Source organism: Hetaerina americana, unplaced genomic scaffold (genome assembly GCF_022747635.1).
Source record: "Hetaerina americana unplaced genomic scaffold, ioHetAmer1.1.p SCAF_11, whole genome shotgun sequence".
NCBI classification, from domain to species: Eukaryota; Metazoa; Arthropoda; class Insecta; order Odonata; family Calopterygidae; genus Hetaerina; species Hetaerina americana.
In genome coordinates, this window is record NW_027286181.1 from 27,117,447 (window position 1) to 27,145,442 (window position 27,996).

Consider the following 27,996-nt stretch of genomic DNA (forward strand, 5'->3'; position numbering starts at 1 on the left):
TCCTGGAATAATGGTCATTTCTCCAGGTTTGAAGAGAAAATTTGAAAGAGGAATGTCTTAAGCTATCTTGTAGAATTAACATGCTTGGAAAAGAATTAGGAAGACTTCATTAAGCCAGTGTTGACATCATTCCAAAATAAGCATGGCAAGTACATGAGAAGCTTAGGAGTCTTTTAAAGCTTAATTTTAAATTTCACATGTGATTGATGTAAGGATCAACAGCTGGCTGGAAAGGCACATTGAATTTTATAATTTTGAAATTGACCAAAACTGGGCTTCAAATTACTTCCTTGAGCAAATTCCTACTGATACTAGAGGAGCACTCAAGTAAGTGCCTATTCATTGGAAATGAATTACTATAAAAAAACAGCAATTAACTATAATAGCAGGAGTAAATTGTGTTCACAATTCTACTTTTAAATATTCATTCTTCCCAAATAAGTGAATTTTAAAAAACTGCTCACACAAAATACAAAAGTTTTGGATATCATTAACCAATAAGTTCTACAGCAAAATATGAATGCTCAACATGAACTCATGTGAGGTATGTTATTCATTTTTTGCATTAACTGTAATATTGACTTTTCTCATTACATGATACATGGGTAATATGTTTTCCATGATATGAAAGGAATTTTTACAGCTTGCAACTGTTCTCTAATCATTCATCATAATAAAATGAAGCCTACTTTGATAATGCAGCATCATGAGCATTCACAAAAATCAGGGATAGTACTGTTTATTTCAATGCTCTTTGCCAAAATATTTTAGCAATTCCTCCACAAAAACCCAGTATTGGATAATCGGATATAGAATTATTGATAAAATTTTTGCATTTTTATGCTGGCCTAGTGAAAAATGGGAATACTCATACCTGTACATTGTATTAGGAAATTGAGTGGGTAATTTTTTTCAGAGAAATTTTTGGAATGAAGCAAGAACCATAATGTATGGATGCAAATAACTTTAGATGCATTTAAATAGCTCAATACTTTATCAAACTGAAATTGGAACCAATACTTGCATGCAAATGTATATAAAATATCTACATTTTTTACAGCTCATCCGGAATATGAAAAATAAACATGCCTTCCTTTTTTTTACAAATAAAACACACTAAGAATTATCCGATTCACTCTGAAAGTCGAGCCGAAGTGATGTCATACAATAATATTTACAATATCAAGAAATACAATTTACAATACCAATATTGTGCAACAAAATAAAATTTGACCAATTGAGAATGGTTTTCAACTAGGTGCATCATTTTTTCTACAGCACTATTAAGATCTTTGGTTAAAATGGCAGTTCATCAAGCATACATTTCAATTCCTAGAAAGATTATATCACATAAATACAAATATCAAATGGTAAAAAGGTAAGTAAATAATTTTCTTACATAACACTAAATTAAACCACTATGGGCTAGAGAAAGGTTTCTCTTAAATGGTTTACAATAATATAATTTTAGTTCGATTATGAAGACTTCTGAGGGACCTATAAATTGTCATCAGATCTACAGCACAATATTTCAGAGATTACATGTAACTATACAAATTATTACTTACAATCTCTTTGAGAGGCCATCGAAGAATCAATCCTGGACTTCCAATTAATGGCATTGCATTGGCCAAATACACACATCTTGGGCGAATACAAGGCGGGTTGGGCTCGATAAATCATAAATGTGAGCATGTTTTCAGCAATTCCCATTCCATACCATTTATTTCAATATTTACAAATAGGAATGAAATGGCTTCTATTAAAAACCATGAAGTCACAACTCTTAAAACGCCACTAACAAATCATAGGTTGATGGGTAAGCTATATTTTTGAACCTACTTTAAACTTCTTTTGCTTGATGCAAATCCTCTCACTGGATTTTACAGTAATTAGTGTCATTCAATAAACAATTCAGTTGCACATACAAGACAAACATTTTCACTCACTCACCCATAAAATTAAAAAAAAATGAAAAACAATGCCATAATCACACCATGGATTAACTTATTATCATACGCCTAAGTAATAGCTTTAGGCATACTTTGGATCAACACTTTTCAGCAAAATGTCACAACAACAAGAGGTGCATCTTATATTATTATTATTATAAATTTCCAAGCCATGATTTATTAGTTACAGTGGACGTAGGAGTATGAGAAGTTTCATTAACAGCAAGTGAACAATAACATGATAAAATGATATACTGCTTCACCCTAACACTTTGATATTTTATATGTTGTGTACTGTACTACAAAAAAATGTTACCTTTTGGCAGGTGACTCAAGAAGTCTGATTAATGTACACAGCATACAGAGAAGGCAGACAGCTCAATTGCCCACCAACAGAGTCACAAAAAAAACAAACATTAATGATAAGAGTCCATCTTATTTACAAATGATCACAAGACTTTTTCTTAAATACACCATTTGGGCAAATAAAGCAGCACACTATCAATTCAATCAGTTTGTCCTCTTCCCATACTTCCAACACATCTTTTTATCACTCTTGACACACACATATATCCATTATATTCGTTCCTCAAAAAGGAACAACAAAAAAAAATCCTTTCAGAACAGGGCAGTCACTTGTGCCAATGTTACAAGATCAATGCTTCATTCTCTAGCACACACACTTCTATACTGATGTAAGCAGTGTATTGATCCACAAATGCATGGAGGATGGGTAGGTAACAAAGCTGATGACATGTATCTCTGACACGTGCCTCATCAACACAGTAAGAGGGTGCCAACCCATGGGGTCAAAACCACACGTGAGCAGCACCTGGAACTACACCAAATTAGACAGGGGCACCATGATCCCCAGAACCATGGCTCCTGGCATATTTGGCAAGCCTAAATTGAGGCCATGTTCACAATAATCCAAGGAGATGATTCAGGAAAAGTTAATCAATCTTCACAGTAGAGTAGATTTTCCTCACAAACACACAGGTGCCAATGTACCCAACTGTGCCACAAAGGATGCCCAAAGCAATGCTGAACAGTGCCATGTAGCCAAAGTAAAAGGCTGTTTGGAAAAGTCCATACATTCTGAAAAAGAGACAATGGTGAGGGTTTCACATAAATTTATTTTAAAAGGAAAACATCACGAAAACTTATAACATGCATCAACTTCCTAAAAGTTTTTTGAGTCATATTTTAAACCATTACTTACTTAATACTTAAATAAACCATTAATTACTTGGTATGGTGGGTGAGGACAGGGGTTTGTTGAGAGAAATCCTATGGTGGCAGGAAAAGTGGATGAAGGTGGTATTGACCGGCAGTGGGATGTTGAAGACTGTGATGGAGGGGAGAATTGGGGAGACGAGGAAAGGGAAGGAACAGGATAGGGATGTTGAACAGGATGAAGGGAGGAAGAAGGTACTCAGAGATGAAGAGGGACCTGATGTAGAGTAAGATGCTGGATGTTTTGTTTTGCTAGGAGTCACAAAATATTTATTGAGGAGCTGTGTCCTTCCAAAAACCTACCTTAACCGGCAGATTGCCTTATAAATTAAATCATTGCCATACTTATCCACATGACACTGCATAACAGGGCATAATTACTTCAACTTGTCAGGAGTGACTACCAGTATCATTTTTTTTATACATTTTCACCCATATGGAGATTTATTATACTTTAAGTAAAGAGTCGCGCATATAATCTTTTTTGCTGATTTTACTACTCATTCAGATGTGCATACGCGTAATAACAGAAATAGAAAGTGATAAAGTTCATTACAATTATATCTTAGCTCAGACTGGTAAACTCAAACCTCAAGAAATGGGTCTAAGACTAATAATAATTTATCACATACTTTAAAATGCATTATCACATAAATACATTTTTAAATGCTATTTCTTTATTGTTCTATGTTAGAGTTTTATTCTTCTGCATCACTTACTTGAATGATTTTCATACATCTGTCACTGATATTGGTTCTCCACTATATCCATTTTTAAATTCTTCCTTCCACATACATGACAAATCACACTTCTAGGTAGATCAATTCAAGCATATAGACTCAATAGATTCAAAGGAGTTCAAATCTTGGCTACAATTCTCTTATCTCCATAATACAATGGAACTGATATTAAATTTAGGCCCTTAATTAAGAAAATGAAGGCATTTTGGCATCTATTCTCTCCTAATTTCTTCCTATCATGTACCACTTCCCTCTTCTTCCAATCACAAAATAACTCCTCTTAGTCAAGGTTTTAGAAACCTTTACCTTCTTGTGATGGCTCAATGAGAGTTAAGATGAAAAATAAATGTACTATCTTATGTTCACGGTACTTACGGCCAAAGTTCCAGTTTAATTTCTCAGTAATAAGTTTTCAGCAAGTAAATGTATTCAAAGTTGCAAGAGCAAGTAAAGAATTAACAATTTCATTGAAAGATAAAAATCAGTTAGAAAAATTGCAGTGTGGCCACTCATTTTGTGGATTATCATTCCTACATTTTTCCTTAAGTTCCTAAGAACATTGCTGCCTTAAATCTCTCATTTTCTTACCAGTGTTTGGAATCTGATTAAGCATTTATCTGCAGCTCATCACCCCATTAATTGGGAGTGTCTCTGGTTACACCAAGTTCAGTTCTAAAACTAGAACTACAGAATTTGCTTGGGCTTGCGCACTCGTTGGCCTATGCCTAACACAAAACAATCTCACAACCAAAATGAACTTCATACTCACAGAGAATTCCTAATTCCAATATCATATTCCCAGTTTTTATATCAAATTGCAAAAAATTTGAGAAAATATAATTTTTCCAAAATTTTTAAAGATGATTGCATATTATGGCATAGTGTCTGCTGTATGCTACTTAAAAACATTGTTTCGTTCTTATTTGATTCATAAGCTTGTTTTTTTCCATTGATCTCTCTTTCATGGTACCTTCCTATTTATGGCATAACTGTCGTGCACTCAAATTTTATTTCATACATTCACAGTGGCGTATAACTTCTGATCCCTTTGTGCAAATGTGGACAGAATTAAATTATGTAAGTTGGGGGGGGGGGGGGGTTCTTTACAAAAGTAATATTTTAAAACAATGGCGACTTGAAATGGCTACATTCAGGTAATGTTGAGCCTCCTTTATTATCAGGAAAACAAAAAGAAAATTATACCAACAGCCAGGGGCAATGATGGATTAATTTTTTGGGTATCTACTTTGAAAAAACTGATTAATAAGTCAGAAATTGGGATAGTATTATAGTAAAAAACATTCAACATAAGAGAATACTTACTTGGTTTTAAAAAAGAAGTAGTAAAACGAGTACAAGTACACATATCCTGAAGTTGATGCCGCAGCCAAAAAGCTCGTCCATTGCCTAAGTAAAGAGAGAGATAATGTTAGTAGGCATAGCATAAATATACTTTCATCTGTTTATATAGTATACATCTACTGATAGTATATAGTAAATAACTCAGATTTGAACATATAACAAAACGTGATTCACAAATGTATTTTATAACTCATAGAAGCACTCAACACTTAACCTGTAAAGAAAGATGAAGATTTTCCAAACTGTCATATATACAGACCCTTTATTAGATTAGCTTTAAGAGTTTCACTATTTGGTGATTACTTTTCTCTTTATGTCATTCTGCTGAAGTAAAATTATTGGTCTGATTACCTAACACTAACAGAACATTTGACAACTAATAACAACAAGCAGATGCAACATTATGGTTTTGTTCATATTCTGTATTCGTGTGTGGAGCATGATGACATCGAGTAGGACCTAAACAAAAGTTTCAATACTGAAAGCATTTGATACAGCAACTCAGCAAATTCCATTAGGAAATTTTCGCTTAAATGAAGCAAGTTCATTTAATTAGTTTCATTTGGTTGTTATTTTTTTAATGACCTTTTGAATGACTATATATATTGTCTTTTTGGACAAAATATTTTAATCTGATTGATAAATAACTTGGGTTTGTACTTTTCCACTATACTTTTATTAAAATGTACCTTGCATTTTGACATTTCTAGGCCATCTTTACATACACACCATATTTCAAGGGTGTACATCTGAAGATGTAGTATCTTTAAAATTTATTGTGCATTGCAACAAAAGTTTAGTAGAAACATATACACCCTAGTTATTTATTCATCATGAATGTCAACAAATTAGAACCTGCCATAGTATGTACATTTAATTTTATTATGTGCAATTTAAATAACTTAATTTGAATGAATCAATTTAAGTCACTGACACTGAGGCCCATTATAACCTATGTTACTTTGATGCCTTCCCACAAAGGAAAGGTGATCATTATACACATTGCATCAATTAGAACTGTCAGTATACATTACATTATCCTGCATTTAAATAATATTGTTTGATGTTTTTATTTTCAATTTTGAAATTTTATGAGGATTACCACCAATTTTTGTTGGTAGAAAACTTAATTTTTACCAACCCTTAAGGTCTGATCTGGCTGTCCCATGATTCATTTACTAAATGCAAACCACTAATAAATTTGATGCAGTACTCATATTAGATATCCACCCATCGGGAAAATCATTTTTACCATAATTTTCTTCTCCCACTCCAGCAGAAATATAACCAAAATAATATAGACATCACATTTCAGCAAAGAGATTACATAAAACTTGCTTACCATCTGTAGTCCTCTGCATTTAATAGGAAGTATGTGCAGACAATTGTCACACACACTGTCACTATCATTAAAATGATGAATACCAGGAGCATGAAGCCATACACATAGTAAATTTTGTATGCCCAGAAGGATGTGAAAATGAAGTACCTAAAAAAAATTTGAAAAGCCAAGAATTAGAAAAGGTACACTCATCAAAAATTAATAAAGTGGACCTACAGTTAACGAGCCCCTCGCAGAGCAAATAATTCACATAACAAGCAAAAGCATTGAAAAAAAATGAATCCCTTAACAACTGACGCAAGTGACAAGGAAAGGGAGATTCCTGAAATGATATTGCACCTGCTGCTTCAGTTTGTGTTTAGCCCTTGTTCTGATGGCATGTTTTTTCCAAACACTTTCAGACAAATGATTAGTGATATTTATGTACAAAAGTTTAATAATATTTTGTGCATAGTATTAACAATATCCCCAAAGAAAAAATTGCAAGGCAGATCAATAAGAGAATAGATTCGCACTATCCTCAAGAACAAGGACAAAATTAAGGGGATAAATGCTTCAAATGGAGTGGCATGAATCAATGATGATACAAACATTATGTATTCTCAACTATGTAAACAGGCTGCTTCTCATAGGAACAAAAACCAGCAATTGCAATGCAACACTATTAACGAGAACATCATTTATGAGAATGCAAAAGTGATTTTTGCCGACCTAGGTAAGAAGACAACAGGATCATCAAAACTTGTAAAAGAAGTACTTAAGTGAAGCCAATAGTGATTGGAGAAGTTTAAAAGGAACTGGCATCCACAGCATTGTGAGGCATGGTGAAGTAACCAGCTCCAACTTAAAGGCAGCAGAGAATTTTATTGGTAACTTAAAGAAGCTTGTAGATCCCAGACCTGCTACAGCTGATTTTTAATTGAAATTGTCTCTTCTGGAAAATTATACCATGGCAAATCTACATAAGAGCAGAGGGGAATGCATTTCCACTGCATTGAATGTATCACAAATACTTAACTATTTACTTTGACTCTTCTTTGTTTACTAAAAATTGAATTTGTATTCCGGGTACGTTCATTTTGTGATAGAGGAACAGATGAAGACGATTCATTATTCTGGACAATTTATAAGTATTTTTTTTAATATACCCAGTACATAATTTATTTATTTCATCATTGACTGCATTATCATATTTCACGCTTATTTATATGGGAAAAATTGGTTCACTTGACCAGTGTTTTGCTTTACAAGAAAGATTGCAGAATGAAATATGATCATTGTGCTAGGTTCTACTGTATCTTACTAGTACTGTATTGTCATTATCTGTGTCAGTATTTTATCTGTGGGGCTAAAGCTCTTTTCAGCGAGTCTTTAAGAGATTTCAAACAATTAAGGAAAAACAATTAGTGTCTTCTTCCATGTACAAAATGAAAGAGGTAGATATAAGTCAGACAATGAAACTGACTATGCACTATAACCTTATCACCAGAGTGTAGACGAATTGCATGAGAAAGAGGCACTAAAGAGCAAATAATATTTTAATGTCCAAGATTACTTCAATGTTTCAGAATTTTCTAATAAACACATTTGTTCCATAAGCAATATGATAACCAAATTTCCTTCAAAGTAAATATCTGTGCAAAAATTTTTTGTCAGTTCATTTTTGAGACAAAACCTCAGATTAACTATGAAATGGGTTGTGTTATACGCATTCAAAAACATACTTTGAGGAATTTTCAACCCTAACCATTGGACAATATAGCACCCTAAAAATTGCTCTTTAGGCAAATATATAAAAATTACTTATGAATATGAGAAGAAATATTAGAAAAAAAATTATACAATTTTTTCATCAGCAAACAAGTTTTTATGTACTGTAGCACAATTGGTTGTGGTTATCTGTCAGATGGATAACAGTTACCAGATTAGAAAATTATATCATTACCAACCCTGGTAACACGAGTTATTATTTAAAAAATAATGATTTGTAATAATAATTACATAATTTTTAATAATTTGTTAAACTACCTGAATAGATACGGAAAAAAAATTAGATTGATTCAGAAAACACACACACCAATTCTAATGAAGATATTTTTAAGTTAAGGTTGTATGTTCAAAGGGACTCACATTTCAATGAAAATGGACCCAAATGGCAGAACACCTCCAAGGACAACGATGACAGCAGGTTCCATGAACCACTTCTTCTCAGGAATTGGACGAGGCACAGCGTTCACCCTGCAGGGGAAGTCTGGCTGCCCAGCCAAATTTCTCCCCAGCACTGTCCCAACCAATGTCAACGGAAGGATGACAAAGAGACAGATGCAGGTCACAGCCACCTATTACAAAGGAAAAAACATAGTATGAAACAGAGGAAGAGGATCAACTTAAGGACAGGAATTTTGGGAATATGCATCTGGATCCAAATTAGCACTAGTCTAAGCATTTTTAGTGGATTCCTGTCTCAACTGATATTTCTTTCTTTCCAACTTTATTTCTTTCAGAAGGGTATTTATGAAATTTATTTTCCTCATATGACATGCTTCCTGAGTCATTGATTCAGGAAGCAAGGATTAAAGTATCAAAGAACAAGGAAAACAAAATGTAAGATGGTTGCTTCCCGGCATATGCCATTCAGAAGGTGTGCCATAAAATGTGGTTCTGATATGGTACTCAAGATTTACAAAATAAAAATGAGATAGGACCTTAAACACCACAGCACATTTTACAAAAAAGGAATGCTTCACTTGTGGTCAAGTATTAAAAAAAGTATACATAAAATAAATGTTGTATTCAAATTATAATCATTGGCATGATATCTTGAGGGTACCTTTGGATGAACTGGTCATCCACTTATCTGTCCAAAGATTCTTGCATAAGAGCAATTCTACGGTAAATAACATCAATCGACCATTGGCAAATTTCCTTTTCATTCCAAGGACCTATACAATAATTGCAAAAACAAGTGGTGTGTATTCGTTGAAATGCAAAACTTCCAATTGTGTTTTTGCATTGTCCAGACTGGTGGGAAGTTTTGAATCCCGACTTCAGGAATTTTAAAAAGTTTTCAAACTCTATCTAAGTCTGTGTTTGCCAAACATATACTAATCTAAAATACGAGGGTGGTCCCATAAGTACCCTGCCTGACCTAGAGGTGACGGTAGTTGTTTGAAAAATATCACTGTATTAGAAAGTACGCAATCTAAAAAGCATATTTTTCAAGTTTGAAGACGCCACTTTGTTTAGTATTTGTATGGCAGCCATCGATAGTGAACGTTTTCAGTGAATTTGTGAAAATGGAGAAAATTGGACATCGTTATGTGATACAATACTTTCATTTGAAAGGCCTCAGCCCAACCAATATAAAAGCTGAACTGGATTCTACTCTGGTTGAGTCTGCTCCTTTGTTTGCAACAGTAAAATATTGGGTAGCTTTAAACGAGGCCGTAAGAGTTATCCAGATGACCATCGCATTGCTTGACCAAATGAGGTGATGACTCCAGAGACGGTGAAGAAAATCCACTAAGTGATACTGGATGACCCTCGACTAAAAGTGCACGAGGTAGCAGACATAGTACGCATTTCAAAAAGTGCAGTATATCGCATATTAACTGAGAATTTGGACATGAGAAAGCTGTGTGGAAAATAGGTGTCACGTTTGCTCACACTTGAGCGAAACCAGTGGTGTGAAGGTGTTTCAACTGAGTTTAGCAAAGTTTCACAGCAAAAAAGCAGAATTTTTGTGCCTTTCCATAACCGTGGATGAAACACGAGTCCATTACTTCACACCCCAGACAAAAGAGCAATCAAAACAATGGATTCAAAAGGGAGAACCGCCTCCAAAGAAGGCAAAGACAGTTTTATCTGCAGGCAAGGTCATGACATCAGTTTTTTGGGATGTGTGTGGGATAATTTTCAATGACTATCTTGAAAAAGGAAAAACTATCTACGGCGAGTATTATGCAAACTCATTACAACGTTTGAGCAAAGAAATCAAGCAAAAGCGGCCACATTTGGCAAAGAAGAAAGTGTTGTTTCATCAAGACAATGCACTAGCTCACAAATCTGTTATTGCAATGGCCAAAATTCATGAATTAAAGTTTGAATTACCACCTCATGCACCCTATTCGCCAGATTTAGCTCCCTCAGATTATTTTCTGGCGCAAACTTGAAAACATGGTTCGGAGATCAAAAATTTTCCAACCGTGAAGAAGTGCTGCCGGCCGTTAATGCCATTTAGAGGAGCAAGACAGTTCTTATTATAAAAAGGGCGTCAAACTTATTGACCATTGCTGGGAGAAGTGTACACAGCTAAAAGGAGATTATGTTGAAAAATAAATAATATTTTTTCCAAAATTTCTGTGTTTTCTTTGTTGAGTCGGGTACTTAAGGGACGCATCTTGATTTTATCCCAGAAACTTTACATAGTTGGGGCATTGGTAGAAAATTGAATTTTTTAGAACAGAATCAATTTTTAATCACGCAAGAACTTTTAAAAACAAGCTGAAATGACAGAGATGATTAGAACTTTTAGAGAATGCTGGATTAGTGTTTTCGTGTTGGAAGTAGTGAAAGTATTGAAGTATTGAGACAGCTGTGCCCTGACACTCAGGCCTTTTCAATAATAGAGAGAGAAATTCAGTCTCTACCGAATATGTTATATTCAGTAGAGATTAAATTCCCTTCCACCCTCCAGATTATACAGCTTACCCAAAATACATAGAGATGGAATATCTGTGTACCCATAGGTATGAAGTGTCACAGTCCCATCTCAAAAACTGGCTTCCCAACTAGATGGCTGTCTCCAGATTTGTACTTAATTTCTAAGCCAGTTAAAGTACACATTATGAACTCAATCAAAGAGGCCCAACAACTCAGACTCGATCGAATATTTCAAATTCTTCATTACAAATTAAATGATTTGAATGTAAAGATAAATACAGGATGCAATGCAACATTAAAAGACTTTACTTGTTCCAAAATCAATCTATGCGGGCAATTAGTGCAAGGAATTAATTCAGATACTTAAAATATCAAAAGTAGCACAAATCACCAGTCTCGATCATATTCTAAGGAAGCTAATGCTAATTGGGATTATGTTTCCTCTGGTAAATTTCTGAAAGCTACAGATCAACTATCAAATTATCAAAAAAGTCATTAATTTAATGAAAAAAACTTAACAATCCAGGCCAAGGAATGAAGACTAGCAACAAATACCTTAATGATATATTGCTATTAAAAGATTGTTAATACATTAGTTAGTCAGATGAATTGAATTGCATCATTAATAAATGAACTGCTGGAGATGAAAACTTGACTCCTATGAGCATTTTATAACTGACGTCATGTGTGGACCATCTTATTTCAAATTTTCTCATGATCTTCATTTAATTAGTCCTCCAATGATGGAAAACTGCTCTCTCTTCATCAAATACTCATGTCCTCACATTGGATAGATCTCAATTAAGCTGATCTCTTAAGAGGTATTTCTAGATGGCATTACAATTTGCCTTGGATAGCATACGTGGAATTGTGCCTTTCAGTTTGCATGGGTAGCTGCCCACTTGTATATAACAATTAAACCTTGACTTCACATTATGCTCACACGTAATTCCTGAGGTTTTCACTATGTGACCCAATACATTACATACAGCTGCCAACCCAAAGCCTAAAACAATATGTCCTGCACCATGTAAGAGGGAGAAAATGAGGGACTACAAAAAACGGAAACCATTAAAGGCCTCCAATCCACCCATATGGACCAAGCAGAGCCATATTCACCCATATACAATGGGCAAACATAATGATTGCCACATTTAACCAGAAGATTTATGCATGCAGAATGTCTGGTGAGACAATCACAGAGAAAACATGAAAGAGTTTCCAAAATCTGAGCTACTTCATAAACTTGAATCAAGATGTAAGGGAATTCAAGAAAACAGTTACAGAAACAGATACAATTTCAAAACTCACCATTGTACCAAATGGAATGGCACGAGATGCATGGTAATAGATTGCAATGAAATTGATGAAAAAGGCTGTCCCACACACCAGGGCAGGCAACATGAAAGCAGAGAGGAGCATTTGCCTAATCCATATCTTGCCACCCATTCGGGCATAGAGACTTCCTCCAAAGTAGCCATTTATGGGTGAGGTGGCCGCATACACAAATATTGCTGTGCTCAGAAGAGACCCTCGTCTGAAATGATGATAAGCAAAATGTTATATTTGAAACAGCAGGTATAACCTTAAATTTATGTTTTTGAAATATGTGAAAAAATGGGCAAAAATCACAGCTCACATAAAAATAATATTTGGATCAGGGGCGACATTTTTAAAATTTTTGATGCTTTCAAAATTAAATGAATCACTGGATTAAAATAAAATGAATAATAAAAACATCAACTTGTAGTTATCCAAAACATGCAATAATATAAAGAATAACTTCCTCACCATGAAAAATGTGTACCACAACTTCTCATTTAGAAATAAAAAGATACATATTAAATATAAACAAAATGCCATTGGTTCATCAGTGAAAAGCACATTATTTTATGATAGTTCCTAAACCATTGAGCACCCTAACAAAAGGCCAAGGATTTCTTTTGGTTTTACATTGTCATCACCACTGCTACACATTTGCTAAAATTTAGGAGATCTCTGTTTTTCATTGAATAAGTAAGTTCTGAAAATGAGATGAGAGAAATATGGCCATAAATAGATAAGATATGTGACTCCATAAGTTGTCACTATTTAAAACAAGCACTCTAAAATGAGACTTGTATCTAGTGCTGGCACAGAATGATGTTTCAGCCACCCATCTGTGGAATGAGAAGGTGATAGGACAGGGAAACTATAGAACAAACCAAGAGAGAAATGGGTGCTACAAATTCACTGGATACACTTTGCAAAACACAGTTTGACACATGAACTTCAGACCACAAAGGGTGAAAAGAATGATGCTTACAAGAATGAAGTATGAATAGTGACACCGCTTTAAACCAAAAAGTGAACAGTATGAAAATAGCTGCCATTGCAGTCCTGAATTTAATGCTACAGTTACTCACATAACCTTATGTACATTCCACAGAAAAATACTTACTCGGTATAAAGTTCTCCCAAAATTGCAAAAACAATGACACTGAGGGTGACTACAGTGACCTGGTATCCAGCACCAATGAGGGCAGAGAAAAGCATGGAATGGGATGCAGGACGAAAAACATCACCATGAACCTGCTTCCAGCCATATTCATCTCCTAAATCTCTCTCCTGGAAATGTGAAAAAAACACAAATGATTTAGACTTTTTGTTAAACAGTGCTTAAAAATGCTACATTCTTGATAGGACACTATGTCATAGTTTTTCTGGTTTCCACACGAGAAACCTAACATTGATCAGTATACTACCACTCAATTTAATAATTATTTATCATAATCTTTTGATATAAACCTAACACAATGTATGATAAATTTATGAGCCATTAACATACAAAGTTATATAAAAGGTGTTGTCAAGAATTTTTTCCTGGTGTGCGCGTGAAGTGTTGAATTCAACCATTGGTTAAGTGTACGCATGATCGCAGATCGTATTGGTATCGATAAGATGACAGTGCACACCATTATTACTGAAAATTTGGTGATGCTAAAGATCTGTGCTAAACTCGTCCTGAGGGTCTTGATGGACAACCAAGAGCAGTCACGTGTCTGCTTGTGAAGACCTTCTGCAATGACATCATGATGATTCCCCAACTCCCTTACAGTTCTGACTTGGCACCCGCAGGCTATTCCCAAAAGTAAAATCCTCCCTCGAAGAACACCACTAAGTGCCATCAAAGAAGCTTGCACACATACCCTCCAGGATCATCTGGAACCTGTCCACCAGGGAACCTTCGAGCCGTGGAACAGCTGCTGGCAAAAGTATGTTGATGCTCAAGGAATGTACTTTGAAGAATTCTGAGGTATTGTAGCAATATCTGATATAAATCTATTTTTCCAAAAATTTTCCCAATACTTTTTATACAAACCTAATGCAGATTCCTTGAATTCAAGGTAAATCTGAGAGGTGGATACCTTGACATGAATACTAGGGATATCATTATATTTCTTGGCCAATTGTCAAGCTGGACACCTGAAGAAAGGTTCCCTACTCTGCCCCTAAGTCTAAGTAAGGCAGATGACCACACAAAAGGAGAATGATTTGTTCTTTGATCAGCATTTCCTCTTTCCTGGAATCCATCATGTTTTATTAGAAAATCGTGGCTTCTGTTGATTATAATGCACTTTTTTCTTTATTATGCAACACTTTTATAAAATTTCTGCATCTTAAACTTTTATAATGATAGGCAGATAATTGAATATCCTAATTTTTATTAGTCGCATGCCAATCCCCTTTGTCATTGTTTGACTGTGCTTAGAGCTTTTAGAAAATTTGTATTTGGTGCTCTGAATCATTATTATAAAAATAAATTTGAGACATCTAAAATTGAAAACAAACCAGGCAACATACATCGATACTGAGACTTTAAATATTTCTTCCAGATGTCAGCTATATTATTTAACACGCCTTTCAATTTTTGCAATTTTACACAAGATGAAGCAACATTAGTTTATAAGTTTACATATTCCTTTGCAATCATGCTTATTTCTTTAAGTCACAACAATAACGCTGCACTAAATCTTTGCCAGTCATTTTTATCTTGTTCTGCATTGCAGTATTGCAGTAATAATAATACAATGATATTATACCATTAAGTGAGGATAATTAAGAATGTACATATTTTCTTTCTCAATCTTGACTATGTTGTGTCATAAACGTACACCACATTGTTCCAATTCATTACGCTGCAGGATACCACATGCTAAGTAGCAGAAGCAAGAGGTCATCACAAATAAAGCTTTACTGTAAAACTAAATGCTTTATTGCTAGGAATATGGCCAAATATGTACAAGTATTTAGTATTTCCTAATTAAATTGTGAATACCATTAGTGTTGGTAAAAAAAAGAATCCCCACAGGTGAAGAGGTATTAAGGCAGGCCCTCTTTACATAAAATTCATACTTTGGGTATCACAAAAATAGTTACATTTTTAACTATAAGGAGGAAGATTTATTCTAACACTGGAGGGAGAAATAATTGAAAATAGTTTTAAATACATATCACTACTACTTATTGTCTATAGTTAATAAATCTTATTCAAGCAATCATCAAGAAAATCGTAAGAAAGTTGAGAGTACATCAGCCAGGTGAAAGACAAGAGCATGAAAGAGACAAAAAAATTAAAGTGTTTTCCTAATGAAGAAGTTATGTCAATGAAGAAAAATAGCAATGACACAAATCAAGGAAAAAAGGTTTAATGCTATACTGTGGTGAAGTACATCCACACCTTCACGTGCTAAAGGAATATTAAAGATATACTCCTGGTTGTTAGATGATGACAAGATGGGTAAATTGAGTGAGGTCTAATGATAGAGAGACTTTAATGGATGAGATACAGAGGGGAAACAAGTTGAAACTGTGGCTAGGGCACTGGCTTCCTACCCCTACAGCCTGGGTTCAAAACCCAGCAGAGGAAGGATTTTTCAGAAATATCCCAATACCTAATTGGGGTCCCACGTGCAGAGCACTTCAAGTGGAGAAAGCCATCCATTCTACCTCTACCAATTATACCCACCTATCCCCCATGATGCAACTGATTTCACTCGTCAATTGTCTCTCTTTTAACTACTACTACAACTCGAGATGGACTTTGGTCACATGACAAGAAAGAGAGAGGGGTAGGCTACGCCACCTCTAGTTCCTTTCAGGCTTCAAGATGGACACAACCCTTAGCCAGAAGTACCCTTATCAGCACACACACCTACACTTGCTCTTCCTAAGTGGGTCACTTCCCTTCAACCCCAGACTTTGCCGATCCCCCCACTACCTGACCCCCTTGTTCCTGCAAGTGATTCCCTGAGACACGTGCAACTCAACACAATATAATATAACACATTCCCTTAGCAGTTTATATTCCTTCAGCTGGCTATCACAGTCTGAAAATAGCACAACATTCCCAGACAACCCCCCGACTTCTTTTGACCTTATATTTTGTGATCAGTTCTACCAATTAGTTTTTTTGGAAAATGGAAAACTTTTATAAAAAATATTTAACAGTAAAATCACATTAAGGAATTCTTGAAGGAACAGACTTATAACCACATTATAAATTAAGTGCCGCTGCATTTTATTGTAACATGACAATACTTCATATTTTAAACCTGCTAAAGAATGTTTATCACCTCTTTAAATTTCAAACAAATGTTTTACCGGATTTGTAAAAACCTGATTTATTAGTTTTAGCCCATAAAACTAAAAAATTAATAATAAACACTCCTTTGAAACTTAACTATTTTCTATTTTAAGGTATAAGCAATTTAGAACTAGGTATACATCAAGTGTGCATTCAGGGGAAGGCTTTTTACCATTGCAAATGAAATTGATCACAAGATGTGGTCTGAAACAATGTCCTTCACCCTAAACCTATGTCTGTCCCTGAAAAAGGTGTTAAACATAAAATCTTTGACCATCACTTTTATCCTAAAGTACGAGCCAAAGGATCACCATTCAATGGACTTCTATCCTCAAACGATTGCAAGAACTAAGAATGGATGACCTTCACGTAATGCTACTGAATAATATTTTGGAGCAAAAATATAATGTGAATAAAACTGAAGTGCAGCAACAAATTGCATAATTGGCAACATGAATAACAGACCAGCAGAAAACAGATAGCAAAGAAGGTAGAGAGAGAATTGCCAAAGCCAACAACGCCCTTCCCCGAGAGTGGAAAACACTGACGGCACAGAAGTGGCATACATTGTGCCATCCATAATAAACTAATTAAAACGATGGCGGCAAATATGTGCCAAAGAATCTAAGGATTCAAGTCCAAAGATAGGGAAAGTCCCTGCAGTAGGATGAGTATCATGAAGCGGTACATATACTCCAAGTATTGCTACTGAATAATAATTTTGCACCATAAACACAGTGGGAATAAAACAAACCTGAATGAACTCATATGATCACTGTTATCAATAACAGACCAACAGCCGCCAGAGAAAGCAAAGGAGGTAGAGAGATTCCCAAAGCCAACACCCTTCTCTGAGAGTGGAAGAAACAGGGTTACAGAAGAGGTGCAGGGTCTGCCTTAGTAAAGGAATAAAAAAAAGAGACATACATGCGCCCAGTATCCATGGATGCAACAGGTCTCTCCATAGAGTATTTCCTAGAACATGAGCATGAGTAATGAATGTAAAGGTGACCATTAATGTGTATTTTTAACTATGTGCACTTAACCTTACAACTTCAAGGTATGATTGGTTCATTTTACGTGTATGTATTCATGCTTTGTAAATTTTCAGCACATTCATTTGTTTTCAATGTATTTCTAGTCATAGTTTTAAATTCAACGACCGAATTTGCCCAAATATAAGCTGAAGCTTTTTGTCATAATTTGTGATGAAAAAAAATCACCTATTTGCCTACATTCGAGCCTCAGAAAATTCTTTCAATTTCACAGGCCTATGTTTTTCATTAAATTTAAAAAGAAGCTTCTATTGATGTTAATTTGTCATCTAACATCTAACTTTCTATAAAAATTTTCAAGCTATTTGAAAGAGGGTTTGTTGAATAAACAGTTGTGTACTAATTTACTAACAGATATTAACTAATTTGACAAAGGATTTTGATGCTCAACTGTTTGATTTTCAAATACATATAAGTAGACCTATTCTCCAACAATTTGAACATCAATGTAGCATGTAACTCATATAAAAAGGAACAGAAAGACATTACTGCATTGCCTATAGTTGATTATAATAACACGTGACTGACAAGTAAATAATAAAACTGCTTTTGAAATAACAGAGCACTCAGGAAAAAACTATTTGAGTTACACGTGATTTACAGAACCAATCCCTAGTGTAAGGTAAACAAATGCAGATATCGCACTGATATAGAAAGAAGATAACTCATCAAAAATGAATTGGTGCCGCCAGATTACAATCAAGATGGCAATGGGAAACCTCAGAGCATCTTACATTGTTTGTAGAAAAGTTCCTCTGGTCTGCTTTCAAATTACCTCTGGGAAACATTAAAACTACACATTTTCAAGGGTCCCAAAGAGTGCTTTTAGAGTTGTGCTCATTAGGTCATTGCAATATTATTTAATTACAATTGGGAGACAATACTAACAAGGAAACTAAAAATTTATGCTTAAAAATCCATACTCTATACTTATTCATTTCCATTCTTTCTCATGTTACCCCAGTAAAAATACAATTCATAATACATTTCAGGCTTATTTACGGCCAAGTTTAGATGTATTACATCATCAACAGGTCCTGATAGACCTAATAATGATGTAATACATCGAAACCTGGTCGTTAGTAAATTTTATCAAGTTGAAAAGTGCTAAGATCAGTTATTCATTATGTTCGACTTCCACCACATCATGCCCTGAAGCTACTCAATTTGTATATTTTAGGTTGTTCATGCATGCACAGAATGCTTCAGCATAAATTATTTTTAAAATTACTTTCTCATTATGTACCTCATATTCAACATATTCAATTCATATTCATTATGTACCTCATATTCAAATTTCAATTGTGATAATTTGTGCTAAATTATTTTCAGAAATCTACCTTTTTTTAACTACCAGAAACCTACATTTTTGTAAACCATTATTAAACAAATATGCATAATTATTACATGGAAATATAAAAGTAACACCATCTTAAGGTACCAATTAAACCTCCATAAAAAGATGCATTTTGACATAAAAGTGACTCGTATTACATTTATTTCCTTTCGTGCAATTTTGATGATTGGTTATTGTGAAGTAGTCGACCTCTCCATGGTTTAGTATGCGCATGACTTGATTTCAAGGTAGAAATATAATTTGAAAATACTCTTGTAAGTATTTTTAGCACAGTAAACACTCTCAATTACTCGGGCGTGGATTATCCATGCTATTCTCTTCCTAGCACCTCAACATTTTAATTAAACTACAAACCTAAATATAATTAAATGCTTTTGAATTCAGATATACCTTTATTTAAATACAAGTTCATTCTTTCATTTCAAGACTTTCTTACAACGCTTTAATTTCACAAAATCAAAAGTTGTCAATAGAACTTAATAAATTTAATTAAAAAATTTTTATCCCATCGGTACTTTGCTAGTTACATTGCCTTGAATTCATTAGCCCTGAGAATTCCATATATTCCCTACAAGTCAAGCAAATATATGGCTTTAATATGCAACAAATACGTCATTATCTACACTACATTATTTTAACCAATATCACATAACATGAATTTGTATCAGGGATCCTTCACAAGTGATCTGATTTTCATGGCTACGCGATTGATTTTTGTTCCTGAAGAAAATATATTCAGCTATTTACTTGACAATAGTACCCCACTCTGGTAAACTATGTATATATCCACCGTTATAAAAATGGAGGAAAAAATTGTACTTCCACGGCTAAATAACATGAATTACTCACACGAATTGAAACATGAGTCTCTGTTTATATCCAATTAAATCACAACCACATTTTCTAAATATTTTGATTGTCAGTGTTTTAAAATTATCCTTGCTTTCAACATGTATCCATTACCACGGATAATCGAGAGTTTACTGCATGTGTGTAGGCTCAATGTCAGACACAGAAACTGAACATATATGTGCTTCATCATATTCACCTACATTTGTAAACTTTTCTAAAACCAGTCTTGATTAAATGAAATCAAATATTAAACCCCCTAGAATGGAAAACATACTTTTCCAGACATACATTGGCTTGGAAAGAATTATTTGAATCACCCCTTTCTGCCATCATGTATTCAAAAGTACCTTCATGATGAGAAACTTTGAATCTGTTTTTACAGTTTATACATTGTAAATACCAGATTGCAGACAGCATCCATTCAACTTTCATAATTATTAATATGTGGTATTTTACAAGTTATGTAGCTTTTGGATGGACAAAGCCTATATAAGGGTATCCGATGCATTTCTTTGCCTCTCCTAAAAAAGCCACAATCTGACATTGACACTACAATGAGCCACTCTTCAATTCTACCTAATTCCTCCCTCCATTCATTCATTCCATGCAATAACCCTCTTCCAACCCCTTCATCGTCCGCCTATCATTCTCCCCCCTATACTACTGTCTTCAACATCCAAACAAAATGCTTCAAATCCATCTTTGCTGCCTCCTTGGAATTTCTCCCAACAATTCCATATCCTCCCCAACAACGCTTAGCACTTCTTGATTGCTTTCCTTTCTGTCCATTCCACCTTCTCCATCCTTCTTTTTAAACCCACATTTCAAAATACGATCTGATGCTTTCCCGGCATATCAGCTTTATTAAGTTTTCTCGGGTCTTCCACTAGGTCAGGGATTCCATGTACAAGCCAAAACATTGGCCAACATGGAACCACTAACCTAGTGGAAGACCCAAAAGAACTTCATAGAACACATTTCAAAAGCTCCCAAGTTTCCTTCATTGACCATTTTTCCACTTGTACAAAAACATGCCCCATATATAAATTTTGACAAGGTACTTCTTAACATCCTTGCTACACTTTTCCTACCATTTGTTTAACATTATGGCCACCCCTTTCATTACAATTGATGAATAATAATATGTACATTCAAGGTCTGTCCCAAAAGTAGTAGGACTGAGTATTTAAAAAAAATTTATGGCCACTCATACGTCTTCGAAGTAGCACCCTTCTGCATCCACACACTGCTGCCAGTGGGTTTTCCACGCATTGTACGCCTTCTGGAAAACAGTGCCCAGCATGTTGCTTAACTCCCTCATCAAGGCCTGTTGTATTGCTTCCACTGAGTCAAGGTGATATCCTTTCAGCACCGATTTGAGGCGGGGGAGAAGAGGAAGAAGTCTGGTGGGTGATTGCTTAAAAAATTTGTATCCTCACTCACATGGTCTAGAAGCTATTGGCAGATCCCCATGTGAGTTTCCTTTTGTTTGTCCAGGAGCACTCACAGCACCAATTTTGCACACACCTTTCTCATGCCCATATTTTTAGTCACAAGTCTATACACATCACTTAAGGCGATGCCCAGTTCATTAGAAACCATGCAAACACAATCTATGTTCCCATTCCACAACCTTCACTCTTACAAGATTTAGTCAATTTTTGAGGTCAAAGGACATGCTGAACGTTCAACGTCATCAACAACTTCTTTACCCTCCCAAAACACCTAGTGCCACTCAAAAACACCTGATCTACCCATGGCGTTATCACCATAAGCTGCTTTGAGCAGGTCATGAGTTTCTTTCCCCGTTTTGCCAAGTTTCAAGCAAAATTTGATGATGTAGCGCTGTTCATGACATAACTGGATCATGATAAAGTACAACAAGTTCACGTTATATAGGTTCCGCAATCGAATGATCCGTACTCCACGAAGACTGGGAGCGGACTGCCATCGGCCTCCAGCCTTTCCTGAGCCTCCCCTCCCCCGAACCCAGCCAGAGAAACCACTGTCCCTCTGTTTGTCTATCCAGGAAAAATGAAGTCCTACTACTCTTGGGACAAACCTTGTGTTAGCTCATTGAAAGCCTATGTTAATTCTGTAAAACCAGCCATTAAGCAGCCTTGTGTAAATCATCATCGTGTTGCTGGAATACCTTCAAAAATCAAAAATTAAACAATTATTTTCTAGATTCATTAATGACCTCGTTAACAAGCAACACACCATGGATTGGCTTCCAGCAGCTAGAAAATCTTTATCTTATAATAGTGAAAGGATAAATGATTGATTTACCTATTTGGATATATTTACCTCACTACCTGCAATGTTTATGCATTACTTAGATGCATGATATTTTACACTAACATAATAGAATAGCAATATGTATTTTATTTGGGTATTAATCATCACTGATCCCACTTCAAATGTTTACTTGTAACAGTAAAACACACATTACCGTATGCTTTCAACAAAAGTACAATTTTTTTGCTCTTATGGTTTCCATGTATGCCTAACCTCTTGAATTTTAATCAATTTGTTCAAAATTGATAACACTTACCATGGAGAAGCTACAGTCCTCCCTATGACCTCTGCCTCAGCAGATTACACAAGCACTTTCTAGACCTGGATAAGATATTTTAATGATTTTGTGAAAGGGTTTAATTTTAATCTTGAATCTATGGAGTTGATAGGATTCAAAAGGACCCTATACAACTGAACCAATCTAAGATCATAATAACTATTGACTTTGAGATTTTCAGCAGTAGAGTAGCCTAGTGGGTATAGCACTTGGCTGATGACCTTGGCTGAGAGCCTATATTTGATTCCCAGTGACTTTTGAAATCTTAAGTTTCATCAAATCTGTTATTGTTAAGGTACCAGATCTTCCTGGGAAAACTCTACTGCTAGTGGTCAACCCTATGTAAAGTTTTAAGGTAAATCGGCTTAGTGAACAATCCTTCATCCTGCTAGCCTACAAATTATCATGCCATCATATGAGTCAATAATTTTAATTGATAACTTTTGAAAGAACATGAAATAACAGAGTGGAAAGGCTTGTCCTGGATTCTAATTCCTAACTTCTTCCTTGTGGATTACTTTCCTAAATGTTCTCATACAGAATCTGTCTTGCCTGTAATGCCAATCACAATGATATATTTCACCATCGAATGTGTTTTGCTGCAAATATCATGAAGCACTTAATATTTTTGTTAGAATAGAAGTATGGTGCTTAAATTTTTTCAATTTTAATGGTCAAAACAAAGTTTTGTAAGATTCTTAAGGTCACACCTGTATTAGATTAAATCATTCCATTTCCATTTCTGCCGGCCATCAGTATCACAACAGTCAAACATATGCTAGTATGGTTATGGTTTTTGCGATTACATGTACATATCATTATCTAAGGTATGCTCCTAATACCCTCAAATATAAAATGAACAGCCTTCTCATTGGGGACTCGTGATACAAGTGTCTTATTCTCAACCTTACAAAACATTAATCCTGTTTCATTATTATTAACAGTGTTTGATAAAGCCTAACTTTTTACCCTATTTTCCTTAGCAGTGTGGTCACCAAAAAAAGTTAGGTTAAAGTATTCCTGTGAACAAGTGATCACAAAAAATTATGAATTTGTCCAAGGTACAGGCTAAATGGAATGACCGGCTCTTCTCCCTTCCGGCTACATACTTGGCAAGGACAATGTTCATCAACATCACAATGTCCCATAGCCAGTATACTAATTCTGTACTGAGAATGTGTACCCAGATATGCCCCATAAAAATTACTATCTCACCCTTGATATTTTCTGAATACTACGATGGAATGTGGTGAAGAATACCACAAATTGCATTCCTCTAACAGGATGCATGCACGGGATCTCCCTTTCTGGATTTTACATTCCAATGATTTCAAGCTAATTTCAAATTATTTACATATTAACTCATTGTTCCTGAAAAATTGTATATACACGAGATACAGCATCAGATTGTTCAGCAAACTAATCTATCAGACAGGTGACAAACAAGCATTTAACAAAAAAGTTACTTTTCCCACACATGCCAACACACATTCAGCAAAATATAAAAAAATTAAACTGCAATAAACGGAAGGATCTTCCAATAAGTAAAAACTGTTTGAGAAAATCAACCCTTTTTTTTTCTTTTTCATCTTACACAATACTTGGAATGTTCTTTTTAACAAATATTTTATCTTTATCGGCAGGTTACTGCCATAGATCCAGCATATACACAGCTACTGATGAAAAGGTGCAATTTCTGTGTATTCATAACTAGTAACATTTATATTGGTCAATTTGGACATGAATAACTTTTAAATTTCAATTAATATACAACAAGATACATGTAAAGATGTCAAAATGAACTGTTTTTGTGTTTTTGAAGATTTTGACAGGATATTTGTTCACAATCCTGCTCTTGAAAAATGGCTAGAAAAATAACGCTTTTATCAATACAAGACTGACAGAAAGACACTGATAGAAAAACTGACAGAAAGACTGTGTAAAGCACATTCATAATAATTAAACATGAAATAGCAAATCAAAAGCTCAAAGAATAAAGAGCTCTACAATTATATAATGAATCAAATAAAAACATGAAGTTTCACTCTGAAATGTATGCAAAAGCTACAAAAAGACATTCACAACTAGAGCCAGAATAATTTTCAAAATTTCAACAGAAGCCAAAATGCATTGCTAAATATCTTAGTTGAAAATACAAGAAATGCAAACACACAGCTGACAATAGGGCAGGACACATGATTTTAAGTGAATACCTGTAGATGTCAGGAAAGATATGGAAGTGGAAAAAGTCACAATGACTAAATGCTATGGATGAACTTTAAAATTTATTCAGTGGCAAAAAAACATTTACTCTCTGAGATCTACCTTTTCAAAAATAAAGATTAAAGGAAATACATATCATTTAGAAGTTACCAACAAAATTTGCTTCAAACAGGACTTGCCATTTTTTTATGAAAGACATGGACATTGGGGTGATTACTTTATTATCAGCACTGACAAGTTCCAGTCCTAACACTCATCAATCCAATAACTAGTGGAATATGCCTTAAGTACTCACCATATCATCAAGTTCCTCATCTTTGCTGTACCTTGCATAATCCTTCCTTAGTGTTCTCATTAATATCATTGACACAAGTCCCACTAAAAAGATTACCATCATGAAACTGTTGAAAATACTGAACCAATGAATCTGAAAATAGAAAAATTAAGAAATACTTCCTTGAAATGAAAAAACAGACCATATAAAATCTTCATCAATGGGAGCTCAAATTTAAAAGTAGGTTTAAAGTATTTTTCTTAGTCTTTTTGGTAATCATTCATTACGAAAAGATAAGTAAAGGACGCCATGATAAGAACTAAACTGTAATGTGAAAATGCATAAGGAGCATGGTTCAAAATTCAAAGAACTCTGAGAGAGACATAAATTGCTTCCTTATTCATAATGAATACAACAGCCTTAGTACTCCAAAGCTAACATGAACATTAATAACCACTATAGCAAGATCTGATTCAAAGGCAACTACAAATAGTAGGTAATTAGTCAATAGTTTTCGAATACATGTATTGGTATGAGACCTTTACCCTTCCATGGCACTCTTGCTTTGTATAGATGATGCATTCCAATAAATAACATTGGAAATTGAATGGGAAAAGCATACACCAAAACTGGATTTTCTTGAACCATTTTGATTTTTTTCTCTCTTTAATTAATTGAAATGTTCAACATAAGAGAGGGCAGAGTTGTTTCGAAGTAGGTAGAGAATTCAGCTCAAGACTGGAGTACTCCAGGTTCAATTCTGGGTGACACCTCGAAGTTATGTGAGTATGATGACAAAAATTTCTGAGAAACTACACACAAAACAGGGTAAGAATCTACCTTTACCGACCCTGAATGTATGAGAAATATATGATTTAGGGCTTAACCTAGTGGCTAAGTTTTAAGTCATTGAGTGTATCCACTGGGTTTTGGATGATAGATTTACTTCTAGATATGAGAGGCTAGCTGCAAAACGAGCATACTCAATTACTAAGCAGTCATGGACAATTCAGAACACAATTCTTAGGGTAAAATGGCCCAAAATATTCTATGAAATGCTATGAAGATGCCATGACATGGTAACCAGCTGCGGCCAAGCAATAGGGCACCAATTACCCGTAGGAGGGAGTAACTGCTCTTCTTGACATGTGTAAAGGTGGAGTTTGCAGTGTACTCAAGTACAGCAACACACATTTCACGGCAGGCTTCGCAAAAATCACCAATGGGATGCAGCAGCTAACTTTTCTTTGTATTGACTTAGTAAAAATTTCTTGTGTTAAAGATTCTGAAGCTAAGCTAGTCCCCCCTTAAGGATCTTTAGAAAGGGTTTACTCACATCAAACAAATGTCACCCTATGTGGGTTACAAACTTACGATATTTGGTCACCCCAGAAGTGAGAAGTCGAGAATGTAATGGGAAAGATGCATAAAATGGGGTTATGCATTTTAAGTGTTAGAAAAATTAAATGCTAAGAGGAAGGTGACTTTTGGAATGATATGTACAGGATCAGTCACAGTATTCATGAATGGAAATATGGGACAATAAAGCACAGTGCTTCAATGAGAGTAAACAACTTTCCACAATGCAATGAAAGAATGATAATGTTGCAGATAGCAATGAAACCCAAGGATAACATAGTCATATACTTTTACTTGTCGATAGCATACCATGATGATGATTAAGTGGAGGTGTCGTACGGCAATAATGCTGAAGTGATTAAAAAATGGAAAGGGAAAAACATTCTAATTGTTATTCGAAAACTGGAGTGGAATTGTTGGAAAAGGCCAAAAAGGAAAAACAGAAAGATATGGTCTAGAGAAGCAATATGAAAGAGGAGAAAGGCATTTGGAATTCTGCAAACAGTGAAAATTAATGGTGACACACACTTTGAGAACCACTTATCACTAAGACAATACACATGAAAGATGCCAGGAGATGTTAGATGATATCAAATTGAAAACATCCCCGTGGAGCAGAAATTTAGGAAGCATTTAAGAAATGCAAGAGCTATCCGGGAGCATATCAAGTGCCATCCCAAATTCAAGAAACTAAAAGAAAGAACAGCAAGAGTACAAGCATAGATTTGAAGGCTTTTTGAGATGTGAGTGAGGAGGAGAATGGAGAAAATAAGTTGGATGTAGACGAAGACAAATGCTGAGGTTTTATAAGGGGTGATAAAGAGAAGAAGTCACTGGAGGAGATTCGAAAAAGGTAGAGAAAGAGGATGGAGGAAATATTAAGAGGTATTATAGAAAATTGAAGGGTGCCACAGAATGGAGAACATTGAGAAAGTGTGGTAAGAGTACGGAAGACAGTGGGATTTTAAGACGGCATGAAGGCAGGCAAATCTTGAGGACATGGAGAGAGAAATAGGAAGTTCCCATGGTACTTAGAAATAAGTAATCATTTAGGAACATCCAAAACCAACCTTTATAATAGGTAGAATACCTTGACTGATTGAGGGAAAGAAAAAAATGAAGACTCAATGGTTTTTGAACACCCCTGACTGCATCTTTGGGGCAGAAGTACATCACTGTATGCTTCTGGATTTTGCAGTTTTCCAACATAATAAGAATAACAATTGCAATTACCGAAAATTATCATCAATGATGGTGTCATCATAGACACAGATGAAACTATGACATTGATAGCAAAAGAGTATAGGATATGAATCACAATTGATGGGATATCAGCACCAGGTCAGTAAGGAGAGTAGTTAAAAATTATTTTAATATCCAG

General features: G+C 34.9%; 1 protein-coding gene across 1 annotated transcript in view; it reads right to left on the bottom strand.

Annotated features, from left to right (window-relative positions):
* Positions 1-1,692: 1,692 nt before the first annotated feature.
* The window catches only part of TM9SF3 (transmembrane 9 superfamily protein member 3), a 36,744-nt gene continuing 10,440 nt past the window's right edge, over positions 1,693-27,996 (bottom strand). The window contains exons 5-11 of the mRNA XM_071599508.1: positions 25,278-25,409; positions 13,735-13,901; positions 12,606-12,831; positions 8,763-8,971; positions 6,633-6,779; positions 5,252-5,335; positions 1,693-3,050 (exon numbers count right to left, since the gene is read on the bottom strand). Of these exons, the coding sequence (XP_071455609.1) occupies positions 2,906-3,050; positions 5,252-5,335; positions 6,633-6,779; positions 8,763-8,971; positions 12,606-12,831; positions 13,735-13,901; positions 25,278-25,409 (1,110 nt within the window). The 3' untranslated portion in view covers positions 1,693-2,905. The remainder of the gene's footprint in view (positions 3,051-5,251; positions 5,336-6,632; positions 6,780-8,762; positions 8,972-12,605; positions 12,832-13,734; positions 13,902-25,277; positions 25,410-27,996) is intronic.